The sequence below is a fragment of the Marmota flaviventris genome, chromosome 5 (assembly GCF_047511675.1).
Source record: "Marmota flaviventris isolate mMarFla1 chromosome 5, mMarFla1.hap1, whole genome shotgun sequence".
NCBI lineage: Eukaryota > Metazoa > Chordata > Mammalia > Rodentia > Sciuridae > Marmota > Marmota flaviventris.
In genome coordinates, this window is record NC_092502.1 from 127,690,536 (window position 1) to 127,717,604 (window position 27,069).

Genomic DNA, 27,069 nt, shown 5'->3' on the forward strand with positions numbered 1-27,069 from the left:
CTCACTTTAGCAATATTCAGAGGTCAGGGGTGTAACAGAGCTCATCCAGCTCAAGGAGAAGAAACTTAAGACCCTCCTTCCTGCCCTCAACACACCAAATGAAGAGAATGTAAAAGCATTTGCAGCCATATTCAATTCAGCAGGCAGGGAAAGGTCAATTGGAATAGAAAGATCAGAAAAAGCTGTACAGGGAAATTAGTAGTAGATGAGCTGTTTTTAAAGGATATAAAGCTTTGAAAAAGTGGAGTGGGGATGAGGCCAAAAAAATAACAGATATCTAAATATAAAACAGTAACAACAGGGAAAAGTCTTCCAAAATGCTCAGCAAAACAGGAGTTCTGTTTCTTTCTCAGATTGTTTTGCTCCAACAACAAAATTGACAGTGGGAAATGGACTCAGCTTAGGCAAGTCACTTTTTCTCTTCATAAACAGAGTAATTCAACTGAAAAGATAATTTTTCTTTAAATGAGGTCATCTCATTTGCAGAAGGGGAAATTTGAGGTTAAAGATTTTATAAGACTAATTGGGAAAGGTCAGTCAGAGTTCAGTTTGTCCTGAAAATTGGCCAATTTAAAAAATTCTCCCAAGGTACAGGGAAATGTTTGCAGTTAGCATTGAGACACAGGGCAGCAAGATGGGCATGATTCAATAGCCACTGATCTGGTTATTTGGGTTTAGCAAGCCTAGCCAAGGTCTTGGTATGGTCACAGTATGTTTTAGTCCTTTAGGATGTCATAAGGCTTTGTTCAGATAAGTTTAATCATTATAAGTATAAATTTCCTTATAAAAAGGATGCTTTCCCTAGATTTGTAGTTCACAGATAAGCAGCTCTCCACATTCATTATTGTATGTGTGTGTGCTTGTGCATACACAGGAGCCCCCTTACTGCACATACAGTGGTTTTTTTTTTTTTTTTTTTGTACTGAGAATTTTTACCACTGAACTATATCTCCAGCCCTTTTTATTTTTTATTTTGTGACAGAGACTCACTAAGGTGCTTATGGCCTATCCAAGTTGCTCAGACTGGCCTTAAACTTGTGATTCTTCCTGATTCTCTGGGATTAGAGGTATGTGCCACCATGCCCAGTCATGCAGTCTATTTTGAACAAAGTGCCTGGTACTTGGTAGATATTTAATATCACTGGTGAATTGTATCATTCTTATTCTCTCAATACTTATTTGAATAATCTATTATTTTCCAAAGTTTGACCCATATAATACTAAGCTGCAAACAGGAGTATTTTAGATATACACACTAATTAAAATTAAACATTGCTCTCTGGAGTAAGCATATCTTTCTTGTTTAGCAGTTCAACCTGACAATCTGTATCTAATGTTCTCTTTCATTTTTTGGTGCATGCTGATTTGCAATAAGGAAAGGAAGAAGGAGCAAAACTCATGAGAGATACTTTTTTTTTTTTAAAAGGATCAAACTTTTACGTTTTTTTTTTTTTTAAAGAGAGAGAGACAGAGAAAGAGAGAGAATTTTTTAATATTTATTTTTTAGTTTTCGGCAGACACAACATCTTTGTTTTTATGTGGTGCTGAGGATCGAACCCGGGCCGCACGCATGCCAGGCAAGTGCGCTACTGCTTGAGTAGCCCCATGAGAGATACTTTAAAAAATATATCTTTTGTAGATTAGGAATGGAACCATCACGGCATTCATGATACTACTATACTACTCTTTGGTATTTCTCCAAAAGAATTAAAGTCAACATACTATAGAGATACTTGCATACCCATGTTTATAGCAGTCAAGTTATGGAACCACCCTAAGTGTCTGTGAGTGGAGGGATGGATAAAGAAAACATGATATATATATATATGCACGCAATGGACTTATACTCAATTATAAAGAAATTATGTCATTTGTAGAAAAATGAATTATCTGGAGAGTATCTTGTTAACAGAAATAAGCCATATTTACAAAGCTAAGTAAATAAGCCACGCTCAGAAAGTCTCTTATATGTGGAAGCTAGGGAGAGGGGAAAAAATATAAGGGAGATCAGTAAAATAAAGGAAAGAGAAGGGGAGGGAAAGGGGAGATAATGGGAAATGGGGAATGAAATTGACCAAAAGATATTCTGTATATATGCACGAAAATGACATAATTAATCTCACTATTATGTATAATTATAATGTACCTGTAAAAAATATCTTCTGTGTGGAGAAGTCCTGTAGTCTCAGCTATTCCAGAGGCTGAGGCCAAAGAATCGTTGGGGTTCCAGGGTTGGTTAACAGTGTAGGCAACAAAAGGAGATCCGTTTTTAAGAAGGAAAAAAAAAGTTTTTTTTTTTTTTTTAATTTTTTAGTGTTGGTTGTTCAAAACATTACATAGTTCTTGATATATCATATTTCACACTTTGATTCAAGTGGGTTATGAACTCCCATTTTTACCCCATATACAGATTGCAGAATCACATCAGCTACACATCCATTGATTTACATATTGCCATACTAGTGTCTGTTGTATTCTGCTGAAAAAAAGTTTTTTAGTTGTCTTATATTTGGTGGAAGCATAAAAAAATTTCCAGCTATTGGCCTTGATGGATAAGGGATGGCATTATGTTAAATGGTGTTCAGTGTATGAGTTTGACCAAGTTCAACGTCTTTGTGCATTTTACACAGTATGTCCTTTATGTAGTTGTTTCATAGGCTCTTTTTGGCGCCTCAAAAACTGTTAGGCTAAGCAAACAAAGGGAAAATAAAAAGATACACTATTGGGCCTTGGGGGCTCTGAAGCCTTATTCCGGAAAGACTCAGTTATGAGACTGGAGGGAAGGGTGTGCGTAACTGGTAGGAAGAGCTAAAGCAAATCCAGGGTGTAGGGCCGCTAGCCAGAGCCTTCCACCAGCGGAAAAAATAAATCCTCTTAATAAGATAGCTCGAAGATGCCTGAGGGAGCAAAAGTACTCTCTATTCTCTTGTCTGTCCCATCAAAGTAAATAAGCGAACCCTGCCTCTGATGCACGCAAAGAATAGTTTGCAGGGAGAGTTTCAACCTATCCCCGAAGTGATGCGCTCGCCATCACCTGCCCAGCATCTACAGCAAGCTCCCTCCCCAGCCTCGTAGAGCTGAGAAGGAGGAGGCCGGAGAGGATGCGGAGCGGAGGTGGCACAGCACATCCGGGAGCGCCAGCAGGCGGCTGCGGGCTGCATAATTCATGGGGGGCTGGGCGCAGCACTGGGCCAGCCTCGGGTACGGAGAGAGAGTCTCGGGGGAGGAAGGCAGGGCGGCTGGGCCCCTCCCACTCAGCCTTTTCTCGCGTGTCCTGACCTGGGACTGGCAGTGAGCCCCGAGCCATCAGCGACTGTGCGCCGGGTCTTGGGACACCGACGGCGGCGAGCTAAGGAAAAAGCAGCGTCCACGAGGACCAGGGCTAGCCCGCTGGCCCCATGCGAGTGTTCACGGGCCTGCGGGGGCCCCGGGCGCCCCGAGCGTCCTCGGCCTGGCCGCTTCTCCTTGTGTGCCTAATAGCTGGGACGCCCTGGAGCTTGGCGGACAGCGATCCCCCAGGTGTGATGGGTGCAGGGGCCGGGATGGGGAGGGCTCGGGGCGCGCCTGGAAGGGGCGCGGAGAGCTCGAGTCCTCGCAGGGGGAGGGCATCGCGGGCGCGCTGGGGCGGCGGTGGTGGGGAGCAGCGCGCGGATGCTGGCGAAGGCGGGCTGTGGAGCGGTGGCGGCGGCCTCCCATTGGCTGGGCGTGCGTTACCTAAGCTGAACCTGGGAACTGGAGAGGCTCGGGCTTCTCTGCTTGGTGGAGTGAATCTGGAACGGGTGGCGCCGGGCAAGTCAGAATCGTCGGGGGTGTTGGTATTTGGGCGGGTTCGAGATTTTTTTCTTTGGAAGAGGGCGATAGCATGTGTGGGTGGGTGCGGGCACAAGTCAGTGACTTTGCTTCTGCTCATGCGGCGTGAGTTTTGAAATCCACATTCTCCAAGGCCAACTCCTTTTACTTGAATTGAGAGTAAGACTCAGATATCACCTTTCCTCCTGGCAGGTATTGGCTTTGAGGATGTTTTGCAGAGCAAAGTGAAAAAAAACAACCAACCAACCAAGAAAACAAAGCCCTCACAATCTACAGGATAATTTGTGTGTATACTTTAGTCTTTGAAAACAATACCCCCATCCCGCCCCCTGTGGTGGTTGTGTTGCTTAAGACAGCTTTGCCATTTCAGCTTCACCTGTTTATAGTTACTTTTTTTTTTTCCCCCATCTAACCTGGTTTTCTGTGCTAGTAAATCTCTTAAGCGTTAGCATGCAGCAAAGGACAGAGGAATACCACTGCCCCTTAAGTGGTAAAGATTGCCCACGAGGGACATGGTTCTGTGCGCTAAGTTCAACCTTTCACAGTAATTTATTTTTATGAAGCTATAGCCTGTAATTTTTTTTTTTAAACATACCATGAAGAAGGAAAGATAATCCAAGACAATTCTTTGTTTTATACATGCCCTCCAAAAGGCCTAGTTGTTAACAACTTGGATAAAATCATTTGGGTTGCTTTAATTTTTAAGTTTCTTTGCCTCTTCTTCTCTTTTCCATCATATCACCTAAAAATAACTGTCCAGATTCTCCCACCCCCCGCGGCCCCATGTCCCTAGTTTTTCTATCTCCCATTCACCCAACATTCTTTTTCAGAATATGGTGGTTTTCTGCCTGCAGACTTTCCTTCCTCGCTCTTTCTCCCCTCCCCCTCCCACCAGTTTCCAGTTCTGGGGATGGAACCTTAGGCCTCAGTCATGCTGGGTAGAAGCTCTACCACTGAGCCATACCCTTCAGCTCCAGAACTGTGTAGTTTTGAGAATCAATTAGTTCTTGGTTAGTACTTAAAGTATGGTTTCCTTGGCTCTATGTCAGAATTACCAGTGCTTTAAAATTACTGATATCTGGTTCCTGCCTGTAGAAATGGATTAATTTGGCCTGAGATTCGGCCTATACATAAGTAGTTTTAAAACTCCTCTTGTAATTCTATGTAGTTTAAAACGACTGCTTTAAAATGATATGACCTAGAGAGTGCACTATTGATACTCTGTTGACATCAGGTTTAAGCAAATATCTGGAGCAGGTTCCAAAGGGAAGGAAGCTAGGAAACAAATGGAAGTAGAATAAATGAAGGTGGAAACAAAAGGGATGAATGGGGAGAGAAATATCTATGTATGTATGTAAGTCCTGTTCTTTTAATTCCATGTAAAGCTAAAATTACAAAATCATATATCATATACAAGGCAAGAAATAAGCATCTAAATTTAAACTAGAATTAAAAATGATCAGGTAACCAAAACTTGTTTTCTAGACTCTATATAGCTCTCCATGAGATTGTTTCTTCTTTGCTAAAGGGTACCGTAAAGTTTACTGGATACTTTTTAAAAAAAAATAATATCTTTATTTTATTTTTATGTGGTGCTGAGGATCGAACCCAGTGCCTTACTCATGCCAGGCGAGTACACTACCAGTTGAGCCACATCCTAAGCCCCTGGATATTTTTTAATGTAGATGCTTTGAACTGCTTGGAGATAGGTGTTCTGTTAAACTAAGACTTTGCAGAGTGGGTTTTTTTTTTTTTTTTTTTTTTAAAGGCAGGTCTCTCTGTTGCCTAGTCTGATCTCCAAATGGTGACCTCAAGTGATCTTTCCACTTCAGCCTTGGGAGTAGTTGGAACTACAGACAGGGGCCACTCTGCCCAGTCTTCCAGCAAATTTGGATAATAAACATGGTTATAAGTTATAATGTTTACTATGTGACAGTTGTGTGCCAGCTACTTCACTGTGCAACTTATAGCCCCAATGAGTTAGCTTTATTATTCCCGGCTTTCAAATGAGGAAATTGGGGCTTAGGTTAAGTAATTGCCCAAGTACACATATTTAGTAAAGCAGTGTAGCTAGAAATTTAGTATTGGTCAATCCAATTCCAGAGCTTGTTTTCTTATACACAATGCTGAGTTGTCTCCTTGAGGTAATTCGATATGCCTATGAACATTTGGAGCCACTTGACAATACAGTCAGTCTCAGTGTTTGGTATGAGCTATAAGACTTGTTGATGGAGTCCCTAAAGAATTAGGCACAGGGACTCACCTTGACTCTGTGAAGGCTTTTTTTTTTTTTTAATTTATATAAGAAATTTAAAGTGTCTTTGTAAAAGAGAAATATGAATGGGAATATTTCAACATCATTATCATTACTATTATAGGAAAAAATTGGATAAATGGTTCATGTTTATTTTTTGAGAAATGTTTGCAGTGAAGTCATTTGAAATTGGCATTTTAATTTACAGAGGACATGGTTTGTGTGCTTCCTTGATCAACTTTGTTCCCTACTAGACTATCCCACAAAGAGTGCCCAGAATAAATAGTTGTTGAAATGACTATTTTTCAAGTGCCCACATTTTCCTGGCATTGTGTTACCTATATTTCAGGAGAAAGTGCTAGCAGTTTGTATCTTTAAAGGCATTTAAACTGTTTAAAGGGATAGATTTACTGTAAGCCTACCTTTAATAGGGATATTTCTGATACATCAAAAACTTTAACCTAAATTTATCATCATAATTAAAATGAATTGTATAAGCATTTATTAAGACCTAGTTCAACTGACTCACTTCCTAATGTTCTATCCCCGCTCTCTCCTTTCTCTCTCCTCTTGCCCTTAATGGATAGCCATTGGGAGGGGAAGAACAGGGAAGCATCCTCACGTGGGGAGTGAAGCTAAAAGGCATCCAGATCCTGGTAGGGATGGCATCCAGGTAGGAGAGCAACCCAGGTGTAGTGTTCAAGCCTTATCATAGTGAAGAGGGTGCTTCTTCCTAGTGCAGGGTCTCAAGAGTTGAGCAGGGTGACAAGGGCTGTCATGCCAGGGCAGTTGACATCAGTATCTGATCCCCATCAAGGCATGGAGGTAAGGCATACAGGAGAGACAGACCAATTCAGGAGGCAGAAGCAACCTGAGTGAGTGAGGAACATGGGGACAGGTGTGGCAGCAGCAGTGGGAGATTAGTTACATACAGGGGAACTGATCAACTAAGTAAATCTATCAAGGATATTAGGACCCAGGTTTTCCACTAGAGAAGAAGGAAATGAAGATATGCGTGTGGCGGGGAGTGGGTGGGAGGGGCGAGTAGAATGCTGTGGTTTTGGATTGCAATTGACAGTATCCATGTGTGTATGTATGTGTAAATGTCCTTATAATATATATGATATATGTATAAGTAATATACACACATATGTATATGTGTTGTATGTATGTGTATATGAGTATGCTTGCATGTATTTTTGGCTCTGTTTCCCGAGATGAAGCAGTGAATAAGAATACTTAGCACCCTGGTTTTGGATTAAAGTACCATTCTTTACTAAGAGTAAGCAGGACTTCTTGGAGAAATGGTTGATTTCAGGATTAGGGTGAGAAAGGCAATAAGCCTGGAACATCTTATGTCAGAAAACAGTTAAGTGCTCACAGAATGGCAAACCATGTCAAAAGAATGAAAGAGTCACTGCAAAGGGGCTCCCACTGGACAATATGGGACAAACTGAGTTATCAAGGTAGATAATGATACTAATGGGTTATAAACCACTGAATAATATGGGAAATCTTGAGCACATACTGTTATGAATTAGTCAATGAAAAGTTTTATGAGGTACAAAGTATTATATAGCTACCAAGTAATTTCCCTAATAATTCTTATAGATTCACAGGGGATAAAAGAAAAAAATAGAAAAGACTGCAAGCACGACCTTAATCAAAGCTTGATCTTAATCAAAGGTCAAACCAAAAACCATCAATACAGGTGGAAAAAATTTGTGTGCACTAATAGGGTGTACAAGGAAAAGAACACAGTATTAGCTCAGTGATATTTATGCCAAAGGTGTCTACCCTGTATTTGTCCATATTATAGTGGAACTCTCCTGGGATTTTCATGAGTCAAGGTCATCAAAGTCAGGAGGAGACTGGAGCTATTCCAGAATGAAAGAGGAGAGATATGACAGCAAATGGGAGCATGTGATACTGAGCTGGACCTTTTGCTAAAAAGTACTTTGTAGGGAGACTTTTCTAGAGTGCCGAGATGATCTGGTAATGCATGAATGTTAGTCCCCAGATCTTCAGACTATATTGGGATGATGTTGGGGTGTTTCTTTTGTATGTGGTCTGCAATGTCATTGTCATACGGTTCAGTGAAAAAAGTTCTGTTCTGAAATCCTTCTGTTATTTGAGATTGAAGAGAAAAATAATTAGTTCATTTTTTTTTGGGGGGGGGGAGGGAGGGAAGCTTCGTTTAAGATAGGCATTCAACTACAATAAAATAATTTAGTAATTTTGTTCTTCAGTTCTATTTCCCAAAGAATTATATGTCCTTAAAGAGGAATAGAGTATATATGTTGAGGGTGGTTGTCTTAGATTATAATCTTCTGAAGCTAATTTTGTATAGCTGGCCATACGTTTCACATTATAAAGTGAATATTAGGAATAACAACCTAGGACACATGTTCCTAAATAGAAGGAAAAAAAAAAAAAACCATTATAACATTTTGTTAAAAATAAACTGTACTTCTAAGACATCATCAGTATTCAAGGATAACAAAATATGTTAGGAATGTTAGTATAGAAATAATAGATGTTATATTTAAAAATAGTGTTATTCTTTTCATTGAAAATAAGCTTTTTCTTGCATTCTTAAAGTTATTGAGGTTATCATAACTATTATATCCCTAATCCCCAAACTGAATCTTTTTATAGCCTTATAGTTACATAGTTTTGAGAATCTGAAAGGATTTTGTTTGATCTTGAAGCCCAAAGTGCTTTTGTGACTTAGCCAAGAGCAATGAGCTAGCTAATGGCTGTAGCTGGTTTCCTGGTTTGCATTTTAGGGCTCCATCCAACATGTGGTTTTTCTTCTTAAAAGGCCCTCAAAATAGGCCCCTGGTGGGAGGTGGTGGTTGTTGGGGAAGGGTGGCAAGAAATGTTCATGCTTTAAAATATTTATACTTAAACTAAGTAGAACAGGACTAACCACAGTGTCACAGGCCTTTTGAAAAATCAAGATTGAGGGTATGTGTGTTCAGAATCAAGGTTTCTCAGCTTTGGGTCACTGACATTCTGGACTGGATAATTCTTTGTTGTAGGGGACTGTTGTTGTAGACTGTTTTGTAAGGCTGTATAAGAGTAAACATTGCTCTTGTCATTAGGTTTTTTTTCTTTTAACTTGCTTGTAAATGGCTTTCTTGCCCAGTAGTTTCCTAATATTATATAAAAGCTATTCATTCCTTATCTGGGCTGTTATCTCTCTCTGACTTATAAGGGCTGACTTATAAATGGCCCCATCAGATTAACTTGTATATGTTTTTTGACACACCTCTTTTCTTGACAAAAATCCCACTGGAGAATGATGCCCAGGACCCAAAGTAGCCTTATTCTCTCCCTTCTTTTCTTTCTATTATTATAGTTATAGACAAGGGCTAGGACTATTTCATGCAGTTCTAAATATATTGTTTATAGGCAGTATTTTTTTTTTTTTTTTTTTTTTTTTTGGTAATTAGGTGTTTTAAAATTGTCCTGGCTTAAATGGCTTTTTACCATTGGTCATGGGCTCTCATGGTTATATACAGTATTGTTCCTATGGGAAAAAAAAAAAATTCTGATTTCTAAACCTTTGTTTTATATAAAGTATATATGATTGATTCCTAAATTGTACTGCTTTTATAATTGGGTTGCACATTTACAATGCTAAGTATTAGAATGTTAAAATGAGAAATTATTAAAATAATTTCAATTTTGTATATTGATAGCAATTGGCATATAGGTGAAAATTTTAAAAAATTCTATTTTTTTTTTTTTAATAATAATCTATGCTTTCTTTTTCTTTTTTCTTTTGTGTTGTTAGGGATGGAACCCAAGACCTTGCACATGCTAGGCAAGCGCTATTACCACTGAGCTATATACTCCCAGTCCCAACTTCGACTGTTTCATAGATGAAGTCCATACTCTTCCCTTTGGTCCTTCCCAATTTGATTCAATTAAATGAAGCCCCAAAATTAAATTGGTAAAAATGTTACTTTAGTATTTTGGGTAGATAATGGCACAATTATTTATTTGAAAGTGTTAATAGCATAAATCATAAGCCCCTCCAGCAATTTTAAAAGATAATATGTGAAACACATCTAAGTGTTGTCCATTTTGCTCTTTGACATAAATTAATAATAGGTGAAAATTGGGATGTTACTCAATTCTTTGATGTAATACTCTCATGTCCCAGCTCCTGTTGAAGGACAAAAAGAAATCTTCTAATTTCTGGAATAACTATTAGATGTTAATCTTTTTTTAAAAATTTTTATAAGTTGTTGATGGACTTTTATTTTTAATTTTTTTTATTTGTGTGCAGTGCTAAGAATCAAACCCAGTGCCTCATGTATACTAGGCAATTGCTCTACCACTGAGCCACAATCCTAGCCCTAGATGTTACTCTTTTATGTTGGCATTTTGGCCACTATCTGTAAAAGAGTGCCAGGTGGAAAACTTCCGGTGAGGATTAAGAAAGGGATGATTATGATAACTTAAAGAATGTGCACCATGATCTTGGCTCCATCTCTCAGTGTTTACACAACTTTTCCAATCCTCCCTTTTTCTCCCTCCCTTTTATTTTTCCCCTATGAGATGAGGTTTATAGTGGAAAGAGAACATCAAAGCACTGAGCTGGATGTATCACATTTTGAAACCCCAAGTAGTAGGTAACTGGCAGAACTTGGATTGGAACACAAAATTCCCGCCTCTCCATGTTACACGTCTTTATGGGACTTAGCCCAATCCTCTCAGGGAAATATTATAATTGGGTTGCACATTTACAATTAGGGTTTTTTTTTTCTTGTAACTTGCTTGTAACTGCCTGAATCTCCTGCCAGTTTTCTTTATATACCAGTTAGCTGAGTCACTCTCCTGCAAGCTGTCCTCCTACTGAAAGCAATAAGGTTTATGTTCTCACTCTTTTGATCAAAAAGTGTCTAAACAAAGAACTTCTCACTTTTACTATTCTAACAGCTCTTGCCCTGATCATGTCGGGTGTGCAGATTGCCTCTTAAAAGGAAAGCAGAAATCATATTGGTTATATGTGTGTTTTTTTGTACTTGGGTATTGTTCAGTGGAAACTGGAACCTGGTGAGGACTGATGTTTTTAAAGAGAATGTGAAGTTGGGGTAAGTGGTTCCAGGTTTGTGGATGTGTGATTGTACTTCTAATATATGGACTGGAAATTTAAAGTTGGCAAAACAGCTAGCACATTCTGGAACTATCCCTGAAGCTTTCTTTTTCTTTCCTCTCCTATTCCTTCGACTGCTGTCAGCTTAGATTTTGCCCAGGCTCAGCTTAGATCCCTTTTCTCTGCTCCCTAGAAGGTAGACCCTAGGTGGGTTCTTCCCTAACAGGTCCTGGGGATGAGTAAAAGGAAGGGAGCTCCAGCCTTGGCTGATCTCTTTGGCCTCACCTTCACCCTCATCCCACTGCCAGACTCAGGCTTCTCACTGTCCAGCTTAGAGGTCAGCATGTGTGAAACACACAGGCTGGTGATAGTGAATTAGTGTGACTCTGAAATTTTAATGACTCAATCACAAATTGTGGCCCTATCAGCTACCGTTATGAATGATGTACCAAACAAGAACCTCTTGACAGAAGAACCCATCTAGGATCTACATTCCAACAAGCAGAAAAAAGGGATCTAACCTTAGCTTGGGCAAAATCTAAGTTTACTCTATTTCTTACTCCTCATCATCATTAAACATGTGTCAAGTGCTTTATATGCTCACTTATTTATATGAAATAGAAATAAGAAAGACATAAATCATTTAAAAATATTTTTAGTTGTAGATGGGCACAATACCTTTATTTTGTTTATTTAGTTTTTTTTTTAATGTGGTGCTGGGGAATGAACTCATTATCTTGCGCATGCAAGGCAAGTGCTGTACCACTAAGCCACAATCCCAGCCACCAGAAATCACTTTTTAAGCATATGTCATTCTCTTATTGTTACTGAGAGTGTGAACAACAACAACAACAAATGATGTTTGATGATCTCAAAAGGGGTTTGGGCTTGTTTCAGGATGAGGAGTGTGTTAATAACCTTCACCATTGCATCCTGTTCCATAGTAGGATAGGCCAAGAAAGGAGGTTTCCCTAGCAAGGAAGCAGATACCAAAACTTTGTTTTATAAACTTCACAGATTGATAATATACAGAACAGCTCTTTTCTTCCTACCCATAAGTGAGTGATATCTGCCTTGATTTTTCTGAGGTATTTTTTCTTTAAAACAACCTCTAAATGAGCTATGTCCTGGAATGGAAAGAAAAAAAAAAAACAAAACCCAGAATCTTCATTAAGAAGAGAATATTAATGGGAGCCCTTTTAGCAAGCTATCCCCATGCCTTTGCCCCATGTTGCTTTTGGAAGTGGGTAGGAGAGAGAATATGAACGTGAATGAATAAATATTAGGTGTGGGTGGAGAAGAGGTTTTCCATCCCTGGGAGTCAAATGAGAAACTCAGGACATATTTTTCTATAAAATCACTGTCAAAGGACAGGATGACTTAAATATGTTATTAAAGATTATAAGAAAGTGCATTTCAGCCTTCAAAGCTGTTTTTGAAGTGATTAAATCTTTAAACAGCTTATTGGAGAATTAGGTTCTGTAGGTACATGTTTTTATTAGGCAGTGTTTTAAGCCATGTGTAAAATTGAAGTAAAAAAAGGTGATATACTTTGATAACATTTTTCATACCTTTAGGAAAAGGAAAAGACTGGAAATCTAATCTTGCATTAGAAATAACTTTCTGAGTGTTTTTAAAAAGTGCAATAAAAAAAGGCTCAGGTTTAATTTAAATGGAATGAAGATTTCAGAATGCAGCCAAGTTGAGAAGCCTTGTTTTCTTCTCTGACTTGTTTAGAGTTTGTTGGAGTTTTGCTAGGATGAGGTCTACTACTCAAAGAAGCAAGAGGCTGTGGAAGAAGGAGGAGGGGCAGAGGGGAGGCTTTGAAGAGAGAGTGTGGTAAAAATGGAAACCTTGTTTCTTTCATGAAAATTTTCAAACCCAGTGACAGAGGAAAGGGAAGTAGGTTGCTAAAGGGCATGCTACACTGTAACCATTGCTGGAAAACAATGTATATCTCACATGCAGCCATTTTGTCCTCTGCCTCTAATGCCCAAAGTTTTTATTTTGTTTATTTTTTCTTGCCCTTTGTTATAGTCCCTTCATCACTCTTTGTTCTCTCATCTCTCTTTGCCTCATTCTTTTCTTTTTTGGTGCTGGGGATTGAACCCAGGTGTGCTTTGTTTTTGAGCTATATTCCTAATTCTGCTTTAACTTCTTCTTCTTCTTCTTCTTCTTCTTCTTCTTCTTCTTCTTCTTCTTATTATTATTATTATTATTATTATTATTATTATTTGAGACAGTGCCTCCTAAGTTGCTGAGGCTGGCCTCAAACTTGTGATCCTCCTGCCTCACCCTCAGTATTATAGGCATGTGCCACCATGTCCTGCTTGTTTTGCCTCATTCCGTCATTTCCTTTTCTGTCACTATTATCTAATTCTTCAGTGTTTTCAATTCATTTATGTTTTTAAAGGGATCTGTAATTGTAGAATAAGAAAATGGAGGTATTTATCAAAGAAAACAGCTGTCTGAGTAAATACCCGGTACATTTAGGTAAGAAACAGAAAAAAAAAAATCAGAAATTTGGTCACATTTAATAGCCTAATATAATCCTGAAAAAAATGTTATTTATCCATAATAGTGTACAATGGCATTTTAGCTGTTACACACTGACTTTCAGATAGTCATTTAGTCTTGATGAGATGTCTGATCCCATGTTTTTTCTCTTACAGATTCAGCTTTTACAAATCTTGTTGGAGAAGAAATGATGGCAAAATACTCTAACCTGTCCTTGGAGATTCATAGCATATCACTGACAGGTAAACATATCATGTTTCAAATACTACAATGCCAACAAATTTTGTTTTTTAAACATCATTTAACTAAGCCAGTGTTCTCTGACTCATCAAGTTCTAATCCCTGTTCCTGGCTTGGTGGGAGAAGTGTACATGTAACCCGTACAAGTCCACTACCCTGTGGGTGACACAAGGAGGGCATCGTGCTTTGGCTTCAGGGAGGTGGAGGCTGTTCCAGACCTGCTTGGTCTGAGAAAGGCTTTTTGAAAGAGGGTCACCTGGGGGAAGGGGAGGATTAATTGAGGTTTGCAGATTATCTTATGCTTTCATTAGTTCCTGCTGGTATATCCTTTAGAACCATGCTACACTGAGAGGAGAACTCATCTGTCTACTGGAAACCATTTAGCCAGAGTAACTAATGATGGTCTGAGATAAGTCACTGACAGAGCTGTGGGAAAACCAGTAAAGAATCCCCAAGCCAGACTCAGCTCTGCTTTTTCTGCTTGCTCTTTCACAGCTTTGGATTCCAGGACCTCAAAAGTAATTGGAGAGTTTTTAAAAGTAGTAACAATGGTCTGCTTTAGTAACAACTGTCTTATAAAATAGTACAATTTGAATTTGAAATATTTAAAACCTGTTTATTAAATCAATAACCAATATTTTCTACTTTTATGTCCAGTTTATAATGGTTTCCTCCATGTGTGAAATCTTTCTCTACTTGTGTTTCATGTGATTAGAAGGGGTCATATCAATGTTGGGTAGAACATTTTTATAACCTTGCAGTTCTTTTGGTCTCCAAATGTACCCTTTCTGATATTTGGAATTTATTCTTTTAAAAAATAACTACAATATATCTGTGTTGTTACTTGTTGCTTTACTTTTTTCAAGTTCTGGTTGTTGGTTACTTCCTTAAGATGAGGTGTTTCCATAAGAGAGATTCATATGAAGATGTAAGTTTGCAAATTCTTTCGCCAGTCTGGCAGTGTGGGCAGCAGGTATCCTTCACTTATTGGAATAGCTAGTCGTATAGAACAGCAAGAAATGGCCTTTTAAATTGATACCAGGCTGGTTATTTACTTGACCTGTTTGGAGGATTTAAAACCTAGCAACTCTTTTATTCTAAGAATGTAATTAAAACCAGTCTTCTTACTGTTACAAAGAGAAAACTTCAGTGTGTCGTTTCTTCTCCTCATGGACTCTTGAACTTCAGCTTGCCCCTAGTCTGAGCAAGCACTGAGATGCAGAACATCCTGAGAACTGGTGACACCGCCTGATTGTGCCATCTGTGTACACACATTTGTTTGCTCAATTTCCCTCAATGTTCCTGCTGGTTTACTTGTCTGTCCCGATAAAGGAATGCCTCTGTTTGATTTTTGAGACACTTGAAAGTCTTAAGTTTGGAGCTTTTCGCTATTGCATGGTCTTTTTAAGATTAAGACTTTAAAAAAGGATCTGATTTTTTTTTTTTTTTTTCTGACAAAAGAAAAGGTCTGACATAAGTTCTGCAACACTGGCCCTGTGCTTTGTAAATTGAATGGCTGTGTTTCCATGTAGGGCTGTGGGTCGGCTTGCCTTCTCATGAAAGTTTGGTTTTAAGAGTTACATTTACTAGAGCACAGAATTTAAATTTGAAGGCATGCTGATGATTATTGGGAGTCAAGAATTTTCTTCGGGTTTCATTTAAGTTTTATTATGATTCATGATGGTTCACATTAAGGACTTTAAATCATTTGGGTTTTTAACCTACTTCATGAATGGAGTATGTTCATATTGTCATATCATTGTTTGTATTAATTTTATCATTGCTATTGTTTATCTATAAACAGTACTTTTAATATTTTTTATGTTGTTACTTATTTTTTCCTTCCCTTTGGCTATTTTAGAAGTGGTCTTACTGTTGGGTTAAAGTGTTTCTTATAGAAAGATCAACCAATTTTGGACCAGAATGACCATCTTGGCTATTCTTCTTCACACATTTACTTAGTGAGAATGGGAAACATTTGGGCCCTGTGCCTGGAAGAATGAAAAACATGACCCTTGACTTACAAAAGGTCTACTTGTTTACTTACTTAATATTTTTAAAAATGTTGCTAATTATTTCCTTTATAAACTCACAATGTTGACTGTGTACTATGTACATATTCCTAAATATAACTTAATTAATTCTCCTAGTAGCCCTCTGAGGTGAGCATGATTATTATCTATAATTTGCAGATAAGAAAAGAGAAGCATAAAGAGATGAAGTCAATTGACCAAGAACACGGGTCCCAAGTTGGGGATCAGTTCTGAATCCAAACAGCCTGGTGCTGGAGCCTGTGCTGTTAACCATTGTGCTTTGTAGCCTCTACCTCTACCTCTACTGGTCACCCTTTTATTTTCATGTGAAACCCCTGTGTCCCACCTTTCTTTTACTTTATCCCTCTCTAGCTTCCACATACTAGAGGGGGAAAAATACAACCCTTAACTTTCTGCATTTGGCTTATTTCGCTGACATAAGGCTCTCAGGTTCCATCCATTTTCCTGCAAATGACATAAAAAAATTAATTCTTCTTTATGGCTGAATGAGACTCCATTGTATCACTGAGCTTTGAAACAGATCTTTTGATAATGGACTGTTTTTATATCACAGTTCTAAGTTTTCCAATGTTAATATTTGTGGACTTTTTTTTTTTTTCCCTTTGCTGTGCTGGGAATTGAACCCAGGTCCCTGCACACGCCGAGCAAATGCTGTACCACTGAGCTATATCCTCTGATCTCCATTGTCAGTATTCAGAAGTCGTTTATTATATTATCACAATTAGAATGTTTCTGTATTGTTACTTTCAGTGTGTGTGTATGTTTTTCCCCCTTTGCACATTGTAGTGTTTAGAGTCTCAATAGTTCGTTATAGTTTAACCAATGTGATTAAAATCAAAACATCAGCTGGCAGTTTTCTTGAGCAGCCTGTTGATGTTGCCATCATTTGTCACCCTGGTAACCCAATGGCACATTGTATTTACCATGCTGATGTGAGCAGCTAGCCTGGCGAGGAAAGAGGGCACGAGATGGGTTAAGCAGGTGTTGAAACTACAGGTAAGCAAATTAAGCACAATGTAAGGTTTAGGAAGATCGGTCACACTGAGGAAAGATAGCCATGTTTTCTAGTCCCAGGCAGGTGAGAGTTCTGGGTCAGGAGCACTCAGGCTTTACAGTAGGAGGATTGAATCGATGAAAAGAAGCGAGTATTCCTTTCATTTATTTGGCTGTCCAGACTCTTGCTACCTAGAAGATTCTAGAATGACTCAAATGATGTGTGACTATTCATGATATTTCTCAGAGGCAGTCATCAAACCTGATGTAAAGACTTCATGTACAGAGAAGACAAAATATGAGTCCTGATGTTCCCGGGGAGCGAAAGAGAAGATGGAGAGGGCTTCACAGTAGCAGTACAAGTAGCACAGCGAGTGGCTTTTGTTCTCCACCAGAGAACTGCTTCCAGTAGCAGAAATGATGACGTTTGGGCTGGGTAATTCTTTATCCTAGGGGGCGGTTTGGAGCACTGTAGGATGTTTTTAACAGCATCCTGGCTTTTACCTATTAGATAGGAAATCAGAAGTCCCCTGGAAGACAAAATCATCCCATTTGCCCTCTCTGCTCTACATGTAAAAGAGGTAGATCTGGTTTTTGAGAGAGCTATTTTAATGAAATACTTGAAGCAGACTACTTATGAAGATAGAAGGTTTGTTTAACTCACAATTTGGAGTTTCAAAGTGCAAACCGCATGGCACAGGATCTTGGGAAGCCTTGTGGTGGATGGGGTAGAGAATGTGGGAGGCACAGGGATCTGGGTGGTGCCAGGCTTGCTCCTTTTATAACACCTCTTTCACCAGAACTCAGGGTTCCCCAGAGAGGTACCTGATCCCTTGGTGGGGCCCTCAGTGACCTAAGGACCTTTCACTCTTAAAGGTTCCAACATCTCAATGCTGCTGTTTCATGGCCAAGCCTCTAGTACATGAATTTTGGGAGAACCTCTCACATCTAAACCACAGTACCCGGCAACTGTTCCCCATCCCTCCACCATGGGAGGACATATGATTTAATAATCACAGACACTTTATTAACACCAAAAAGTCAGATGTTGTTGCTCAGAGGCCCAAGACACAGCCCAAGTGGGACAGCAAACCTGATCTATTATAATTCCATCTCATCCCTCCTTTCTGCTTCTTCTGTTCAAATGCTCCCTATTTTAGAGAATTAAGCCAAAAACCACATCTCTGATAAGGCTCAGGTAGATAAGAGCTACGTGTTTCTCTGATGTTTGTATATATATATATATATTTTAATGAACTTTTAATTATGTAAGTAAAATAGAATTTATTTTAAAAAACATTAAAACATTATTTCCAGCATTCTAATAAATTTAAAGAATCTGAAAACCCTCCTGCCACATCTAAGCATGTCTTCAGTACAGTAAACCTTATCTTAAATATACAGCCAAGGACAAATGAAAGTAAAGACAATTTCTACTGTCCAAAATTGGTAATCAGAGTGTCAAGCCTGGGACTTGATGTTGTGTTGGGTTTCCTTGTGTCTGTGGCCAAGGTACTTAAGTTTTAAGAGCCACAGAGATATAAAAACCCAGCCTTGAATCTATGCCAGGAGAGGAGAGTAGGAACTGGAAAACCCCAGAAAGCTGATCCTTCCCTGGCTACAAACAGTGGAAGGTTTGACCTGGCATCAGCTGACAGCTGGGTGGGGCATCAGCTGACAGCACAAGGTGATGACAAGTTGGTTTCTTTGTTTTGCCTTTTTCCGCATTAAAAACAAAAGGTTCCCATTACTGTCAATTAAAAATACACCCTAAACCCCCCAAAGATTCCTCTGATTATTCAAAGATATGGGCCTGCTCTGGAGGACGTTTAGATTGCACATTTATATTACTTGCATTAAAAGCTGACAAATAACAGAAAACGATCCCTGGCAGGTGCTTTTTCCACAGGAAAACCATAAAAAACTTCAATGGAAGGACACATTGTCCACCTGGCTCTGCAGTCCATATTGAGAATGTGACCCAAGAGAAATACTAAAAACAACAAAGCCACCCCTGGTCTGCGAGCCAGCCAAGGAGCTGTAGACTAGATGTTCCTGAACTTCACATCACAGTACTAGATAGGCACACAAAGGAACAAATGTTAGAAATATGAGAAACGTGGGAAGTGAACATTGTACTATCCAAACAGAACTTCTAGAGATAAAAGTCATAAACTTGACAGACCATGTCAAAGCCCTGCTGCTACCCAGCACTTCTATCACTGTTCTATCCCCTCTTTCATGTGATAACTTCTATTCAAAGTGTGCTTCTTTCCCATTCTCTGTATGTGTGTGCATGCATGCACAGGTGTGGCATATACATGAGCAACATAAAAACTATATAGTACTGTTTTAGCATATAGTACTGTATATGTGTGTATATATACTTACACATATGTGTATGTATATAGTATATGCACCATATACTTCTGTTTTATATACATACAGTAGTCTTCCATTCTTCAGGGGGGAATATTCCAAGACCTCCAGTGGATTCCCCAAACCATAGTACTGAACAGTACATGAGCAGTCTTCTTTATCCATGGGCTCTGAATCTGTGGATTCAAAAATATTAAAAAATATTTAGGGATAAAAATATGTACAGAACGTTTATAGCTTTTTTTGTCATTATTTCCTAAACAATACAGTGAATGGCAATTTACACACAATGTACATGATATGAGGTATTCTAAGTAATCCAGAGATTAAAGTGTGTAGGAGGATATATGTAGATCATATGCTTTGAGTATCTATGGATTTTGGATTCTGAATCCCTCACAGATTCTGGGAGATGGTTGTTCTATGTTTTCCCCTGTATATACATATCTATAATAAAGTTTAATGTATAAATTAGACATAGTAAGAGATTAACAACAACAATAATAAAAAGTATGTAAAATGTCATCACTCTCAAAATATCTTACTGGACTGTACTTACCTTCTTGTTGTGGTGATATGAGATGATAGTTAAAGGAAGCACTTTCTGACTTCTCTTTGGGATATCCAGATTGCCAGCTTCACTACTCTTGCCCTTTGGTGAAATAGGATTGCTTGAGCACAAGCACTGTGATATGTTATGACAGTTATAATCTGACAATGATAATGGATAATAAGTGATTAATAGGCAGAAAGCAAATACATTTTAAGCGATCTGATGGACAGAGGCTGATTCCTGTCCCTGGAGGTACAAAGTGGGGTGATGTGAATATGCTACTCAGAATGGCATCCAATTTAATACTTATACATTGTCTATTTCTGGAATTTTCTTTTTTTTTTTTTAAAAAATATTTAACTTTTGGTGTAGATGGACACAACACAATGCATTTATTTTTATGTGGTGCTGAGAATCAAACCGGTGCTAGGCGAGCGCTCTACCACTGAGCCACAATCCCAGCCCCTGGAATTTTCCATTTAATATTTTCAAAGCAGGTAAATGAAATCATGGAAATTATATAGTATTGTTTTGTATTTTTAAATATTAATAGTATATCCCTATGTATTTTTTTGAAAGTTGCTTTTTTTCCCTCCACCATCAGCTTGGAGATTTAGCCATATTACATATGATGTAGCATGTTTCTTTTACTTGTATGTACAGTGTAAATATACCAGTTTACTTAGCCTTTTTTTTCTTGATGAGTTTGCTTATATTCTTTTCTATTATAAATCATATAGAAATGAGCACCCTACATATATTTCCCAGGGCAAAATTTTGAATATTTCTGTTGGATAAATAGCACAAAGTAGAATTACTTAAGAAATTACATGTATTTTTTATCTTCATAGACACTTCAAAATTGCCCTCCAAAATATCTGGATGGTTTGCCTCTTCCCCTGCCCGTATAGTTAAACACAATTTTCCCTACATGTTCTCTAATTCTTCATAGTATCAGACTCTGGTTTTTGCTGGTGAGTACGAGAAGCTGTAGCACTGTTGTTTTCATTTGCATTTTGGAGTTGGACATACTTTTGCCTGTGAGAGCATGTACTTGTGTTAATATTCTTTACCAGTTTCGGTATTGGTTTTTAAAAGTTGATTTAAATGAGGGAGATATAAATTTTGAAGACTGATTCTTTCTGGACTTTTAATGGAAGTTGTAGGTATTTTCTCCCATTTGCTTTTAAACCTATATGCTTTTTTTTATTGTGAAAAATTTTCACTCTATGTTTTTTTCTATTATTTTCAAGTTTTTGCTCTTCACTTTTTAACCCAGTGTGAACACAGTTTTATGATTTGTGTGTGACAGGGAACTAATTTTATTGTTATTATTTTGTGTAGATATTAGTATCTCAACTCCCTTAATGTTGTATTCCTTTTTCCTACAGTGTTGAAATATCACACGCTAGTTAGAGTCCAGATTCCTATATTATTGTTTCTTAACTGTTTCAGTATTTTTCAAGCTACCCAAAGTAATAAATAAATTTTATCTGATGCACTGCTCACACATTCACACACATGAAACAAAAATTTCATCAAACAACCCTTTCCCCCTCATACGTGTGCTACATTTGGATAATTTCTCTTGCTCTTCTGAACCCATGAAAAAGCAAATCTGGTCATAACTACTAAATTATTTTCTGACCTGTGAGTAGGTTTTGACTTGCAACTTGAAAAATTCTGCCTATTTTATTCCATTAATTTCTTGATGTTTCCTGCATTAATACATTAATATTAGTTTTTAAAACACATCTCATATCTTTGTGTTTGTTTTTTTAAATAGATTTTACTATTCTTGGATTTTTACTTTTGCATTTAGATTTTTTTTTTTTTAAGCAATGCCTAGGTGGTCCATGGGATACATGTATGGGGGCCCCAATCATTTTCTTTGTTAAAAGGCCAAACTTTTGCTGTGAATTCTGATTTTTGACTAAAGGTAGATTTCAGATTTGACTGCAGGTTTTTAATGTTGCTGATATTTTCACTGTGCTGATATTTCACTATGGGTCATTTTAACTTGACTACCATTGAAGGTGTTGGATTAGCTAGAACAAATTGGCTAATTCCCAAGTAACCTGGTTCTTTTTGATAGCTCACTGAAGGCCATAAATTATTAGAAACCCAGCATATATATATATTTTTTTATATTGGTCACTTCCATCCAGTGCATCCAGGCTTCCTCCTTCTTTCCTCTATTCCTATTTTTTCTTCCCTCTCTTCTTTTCATTTATAGAGAATTGCTGGAAGAAAAATAAAAAAAGAGCAAGGGAAAGAAGATGAGGGGAAAGTAAATGTGTTAAAGCACATATGGGTAAAGAAAAGAGATTAGCAGGAAAAATTGTCCACCTGCTTCCCCATCCTCATGTTAGTCTTAGGAAACTGGTTTGTTTTGTGAGACCATTTAAATCAGGAGTCCCAGAACTGAGAAGCAGAAAGCAGCACAGAAGACTAAACAAATCTTATGTATGATGCAATCTATGGGAAAGGATATGTCATCAAAGCACAAGATCTTTCTGAATTGGAAAACAAGCATGTTCCACAAATGGAAATGTTTATCTCCAACAATGAGAACCAAGTCAGGTGCAATCCAGAAATGAATATTTACTCTAGATCTAACTAAGAAGAATATGAAGGGATGTTTTGATAGTCTTTAAGGTACACTTGCATTTGCAATCCAGAGTTTCCTCTTCTGTGAATTGCTTTGCATTCTGTATTGCTATTGATGCTATGGCAATTAGATTGACTAATATTGGTTATAAAAAATCTTATTAAAGAGAAAAATACATTTTTGTTAAAATTTCTGTTCATATTTTTTCATGAAATGACTGTGAAAGAGCCCCCTCCTATAGTGTTTTTTTTAGTTAACTTATTTATTTTAATTAGGCATATATGACAGCAGAATGTGTTTTGATTCATTGTACACAATTGTAGCACAACTTTTCATCTCCCTGGTTGTATACAATGTAGCGTCGCACCATATGTGCAATCATACGTGTACCTAGGGTAATGATTCCATCTCATTGCACCATCTTTCTTGCCCCCATGCTCCCTCCCGACCCCTCCCTTCCCTTTACCCAATCAAAGTTTCTCCGTTTTTCCCCATGTCCTACCCCACCCCCATTATGAATCAGTATCCACTTATTAGAGAGAACATTCGGCCTTTGTTTTTTTGGGATTGGCTTACTTTGTTAACATGATATTCTCCAATTCTGTCCATTTACTTGCAAATGTAATAAATTTATTTTATTTTAATGCTGAGTAATATTCCATTGTGTGTGTGTGTGTGTGTGTATATATATATATATATATATATATATACAATTTCTTTATTCATTCATCTATTGAAGGGCATCTAGGTTGCTTCCACAGTTTAGCTATTGTGAATTGAGCTACAATAAACATTGATGTGGCTGCATAGCTATAGTATGTTGATTTTAAGTCCTCTGGGTATAGACTGAGTGGATTAGCTGGATCAAATGGTGGTTCCATTGCAAGTTTTCTAAGGCTCCATACTGCTTTCCAGATTGATTACACCAATTTGCAGTCCCACCAGCAATGTATGAGTGTGACTTTCCCCCCACCATTTAGATGTTTTAAAGTAAAGGAGTACTTTTTGGGTTTTGACTGATCCTTCCTTGAATCTGTAGATTAATGTTGAGGAGAACTGAATGTTTTTGCAATATAGTAGTGCCACTTGTGATCTAGATCCCATTTGATTTAGGGTATCTACTATAGTTAATCTTAATTGTATTTATTTATGTTTGAATTGTTATCTTCTCTGCTACCAAGAGCAATTTTTAATTAACCTCTATATCATACATAGCATATAATAGTACTGAACAAATTTGTTTTGGCTGAAAACTGAATCAACTGTTTGAGACATAAACCTCTTATTCATTCCTGCATATCTCCTTAAGTATTTTGTGGCTAGAATTTCTCATTCACCTCCCCAGGCAGCATTTTTTGTAAACCTGAAACCAAATTCTAAGGCAAGATGCCTGATCTCTCTAGAGAAATGTTTCAGTACTTTAAATTCTATATTCCAGGATCCACTTGCATTATTAAAATCAGTTCAGCAAAAATTCATCAAGAAAGAGTTTACAGTGGTGAACAAAGCAGACATCTTTCTACTGCTCTCCCCTGAATATCTTATAGTTTACATTCCAGTGGGGAGAGGCAGTGAATAAATAGGTAGACAAATTAATTAAAAAGATAACACTGGGCAGTTTCAAGTGCAGGGAAATAAATCAAAGGTGATATGATAGAGAGTGATTGTAGAGAGCAGAGTTGGAAAAAGCGGGCAGGGGAGCCCTCTTTGAGAAGGAGGCATGTAGGCTTGTACTAAAATGCATATTACTAAGACTATAGAATCAAAATCTCTGGGAGGAGGAGGCCTGAGTATCTGCATTTTTAGAATTTTAGAAGTTGATAGCCTGAAACATGAACCATTTGGCTGGGGTGAAATCTCCAGGATAGACATGAATCTGCAATCGCCTGTAGTTTGGACAGAATCTTTATCAAAATAGTGGGTCATGCTGTACATTAGGTGTTCATGAGTTCTCCACTTGATTGGGTGAGTCCTAAGGCATCTGTGCTTAATTATTCTTTAATGAAGTCCAGTTATTTTTTAATCTTTATGCCCCTGATATATCCATGGTGCAGAAAGAAGACCAAGGGATGAAGAAGCCAATTTTGAATGCTTTGTATACCCTAGTCTTAACTCATCATAGCCATAGACTTACCAATTCTATACAGTATGTGTGTGTGTGGGGGAGGTTCTACATAAGATTCCCTGGATTTATTTTAAAATTAGTTTTGCTACTAAAAGAATTTTTAAAGCCAATAGAAAAATTCATTACAAAAGTTAATAGTCCCTTGTACTGGGGAATCTATAGATACAACATTTTCATTTGCTGCTGTTTTCTTACATTGTTTTAAAGTGAAGGTGTACTGCTTACATTGTTTTATGAAAGTGAAAACCTTTAAAGAGGAACTAATACCAATACTTTTCAAGCTACTTCGGGAAATAGAAAAAGAGGGAGAACTTCCAAATTCATTCTACGAGGCCAACATCACCCTGATACCTAAACCAGACAAAGACACTTCAAAGAAAGAAAACTACAGACCAATATCTCTAATGAACCTAGATGCAAAAATCCTCAATAAAATTCTGGCCACTCGGATACAAAAACATATCAAAAAAATTGTGCACCATGATCAAGTAGGATTCATCCCTGGGATGCAAGGCTGGTTCAATATACGGAAATCAATAAATGTTATTCACCACATCAATAGACTTAAAAATAAGAACCATATGATCATCTCGATAGATGCGGAAAAAGCATTCGACAAAGTACAGCATCCCTTTATGTTCAAAACTCTAGAAAAACTAGGGATAACAGGAACATACCTCAATATTGTAAAAGCAATCTATGCTAAGCCTCAGGCTAGCATCATTCTGAATGGAGAAAAACTGAAGGCATTCCCTCTAAAATCTGGAACAAGACAGGGATGACCTCTCTCACCACTTCTGTTCAACATAGTTCTCGAAACACTGGCCAGAGCAATTAGACAGACAAAAGAAATTAAAGGCATCAAAATAGGAAAAGAAGAACTTAAATTATCACTATTTGCAGATGACATGATTCTATACCTAGCAGACCCAAAAGGGTCTACAAAGAAACTATTAGAGCTAATAAATGAATTCAGCAAAGTGGCAGGATATAAAATCAACACGCATAAATCAAAGGCATTCCTGTATATCAGCGACAAATCCTCTGAAATGGAAATGAGGACAACCACTCCATTCACAATATCTTCAAAAAAAATGAAATACTTGGGAATCAACCTAACAAAAGAGGTGAAAGACTTATACAATGAAAACTACAGAACCCTAAAGAGAGAAATAGAAGAAGATCTTAGAAGATGGAAAAATATACCCTGTTCATGGATAGGCAGAACTAACATCATCAAAATGGCGATATTACCAAAAGTTCTCTATAGGTTTAATGCAATGCCAATCAAAATCCCAACGGCATTTCTTGTAGAAATAGAGAAAGCAATCATGAAATTCATATGGAAAAATAAAAGACCCAGAATAGCAAAAACAATGCTAAGCAGGAAGTGTGAATCAGGCAGTATAGCGATACCAGACTTCAAACTATACTACAGAGCAATAGTAACAAAAACAGCATGGTACTGGTACCAAAACAGGCGGGTGGACCAATGGTACAGAATAGAGGGCACAGAAACCAATCCACAAAACTACAACTACCTTATATTTGATAAAGGGGCTAAAAGCATGCAATGGAGGAAGGATAGCATCTTCAACAAATGGTGCTGGGAAAACTGGAAATCCATATGCAACAAAATGAAACTGAATCCCTTTCTCTCGCCATGCACAAAAGTTAATTCAAAATGGATCAAGGAGCTTGATATCAAATCAGAGACACGCCCTCTGATAGAAGAAAAAGTTGGCTACGATCTACATACTGTGGGGTTGGGCTCCAAATTCCTCAATAGGACACCCATAGCACAAAAGTTAATAACTAGAATCAACAAATGGGACTTACTCAAACTAAAAGTTTTTTCTCAGCAAAAGATACAATAAGAGAGGTAAATAGAGAGCCTACATCCTGGGAACAAATCTTTACTCCTCACACTTCAGATAGAGCCCTAATATCCAGAGTATACAAAGAACTCAAAAAATTAGACAATAAGAGAACAAACAACCCAATCAACAAATGGGCCAAGGACCTGAACAGACACTTCTCAGAGGAGGACATACAATCAATCAACAAGTACATGAAAAAATGCTCACCATCTCTAGCAGTCAGAGAAATGCAAATCAAAACCACCCTAAGATACCATCTCACTCCAGTTAGATTGGCAGCCATTATGAAGTCAAACAACAACAAGTGCTGGCGAGGATGTGGGGAAAAGGGTACACTTGTACATTGCTGGTGGGACTGCAAATTGGTGCAGCCAATTTGGAAAGCAGTATGGAGATTTCTTGGAAAGCTGGGAATGGAGCCACCATTTGACCCAGCTATTCCCCTTCTCGGTCTATTCCCTAAAGACCTAAAAAGAGCATGCTACAGGGACACTGCTACATCGATGTTCATAGCAGCACAATTCACAATAGCTAGACTGTGGA

General features: G+C 37.9%; 1 protein-coding gene across 1 annotated transcript in view; it reads left to right on the forward strand.

Moving 5' to 3' along the window:
- Positions 1-3,272: 3,272 nt before the first annotated feature.
- Positions 3,273-27,069, forward strand: part of Emb (embigin) — a 57,565-nt gene continuing 33,768 nt past the window's right edge. Inside the window, exons 1-2 of the mRNA XM_027954384.2 lie at positions 3,273-3,519; positions 13,847-13,933. Coding sequence (XP_027810185.2) covers positions 3,399-3,519; positions 13,847-13,933 — 208 coding nt within the window. The 5' untranslated portion in view covers positions 3,273-3,398. The remainder of the gene's footprint in view (positions 3,520-13,846; positions 13,934-27,069) is intronic.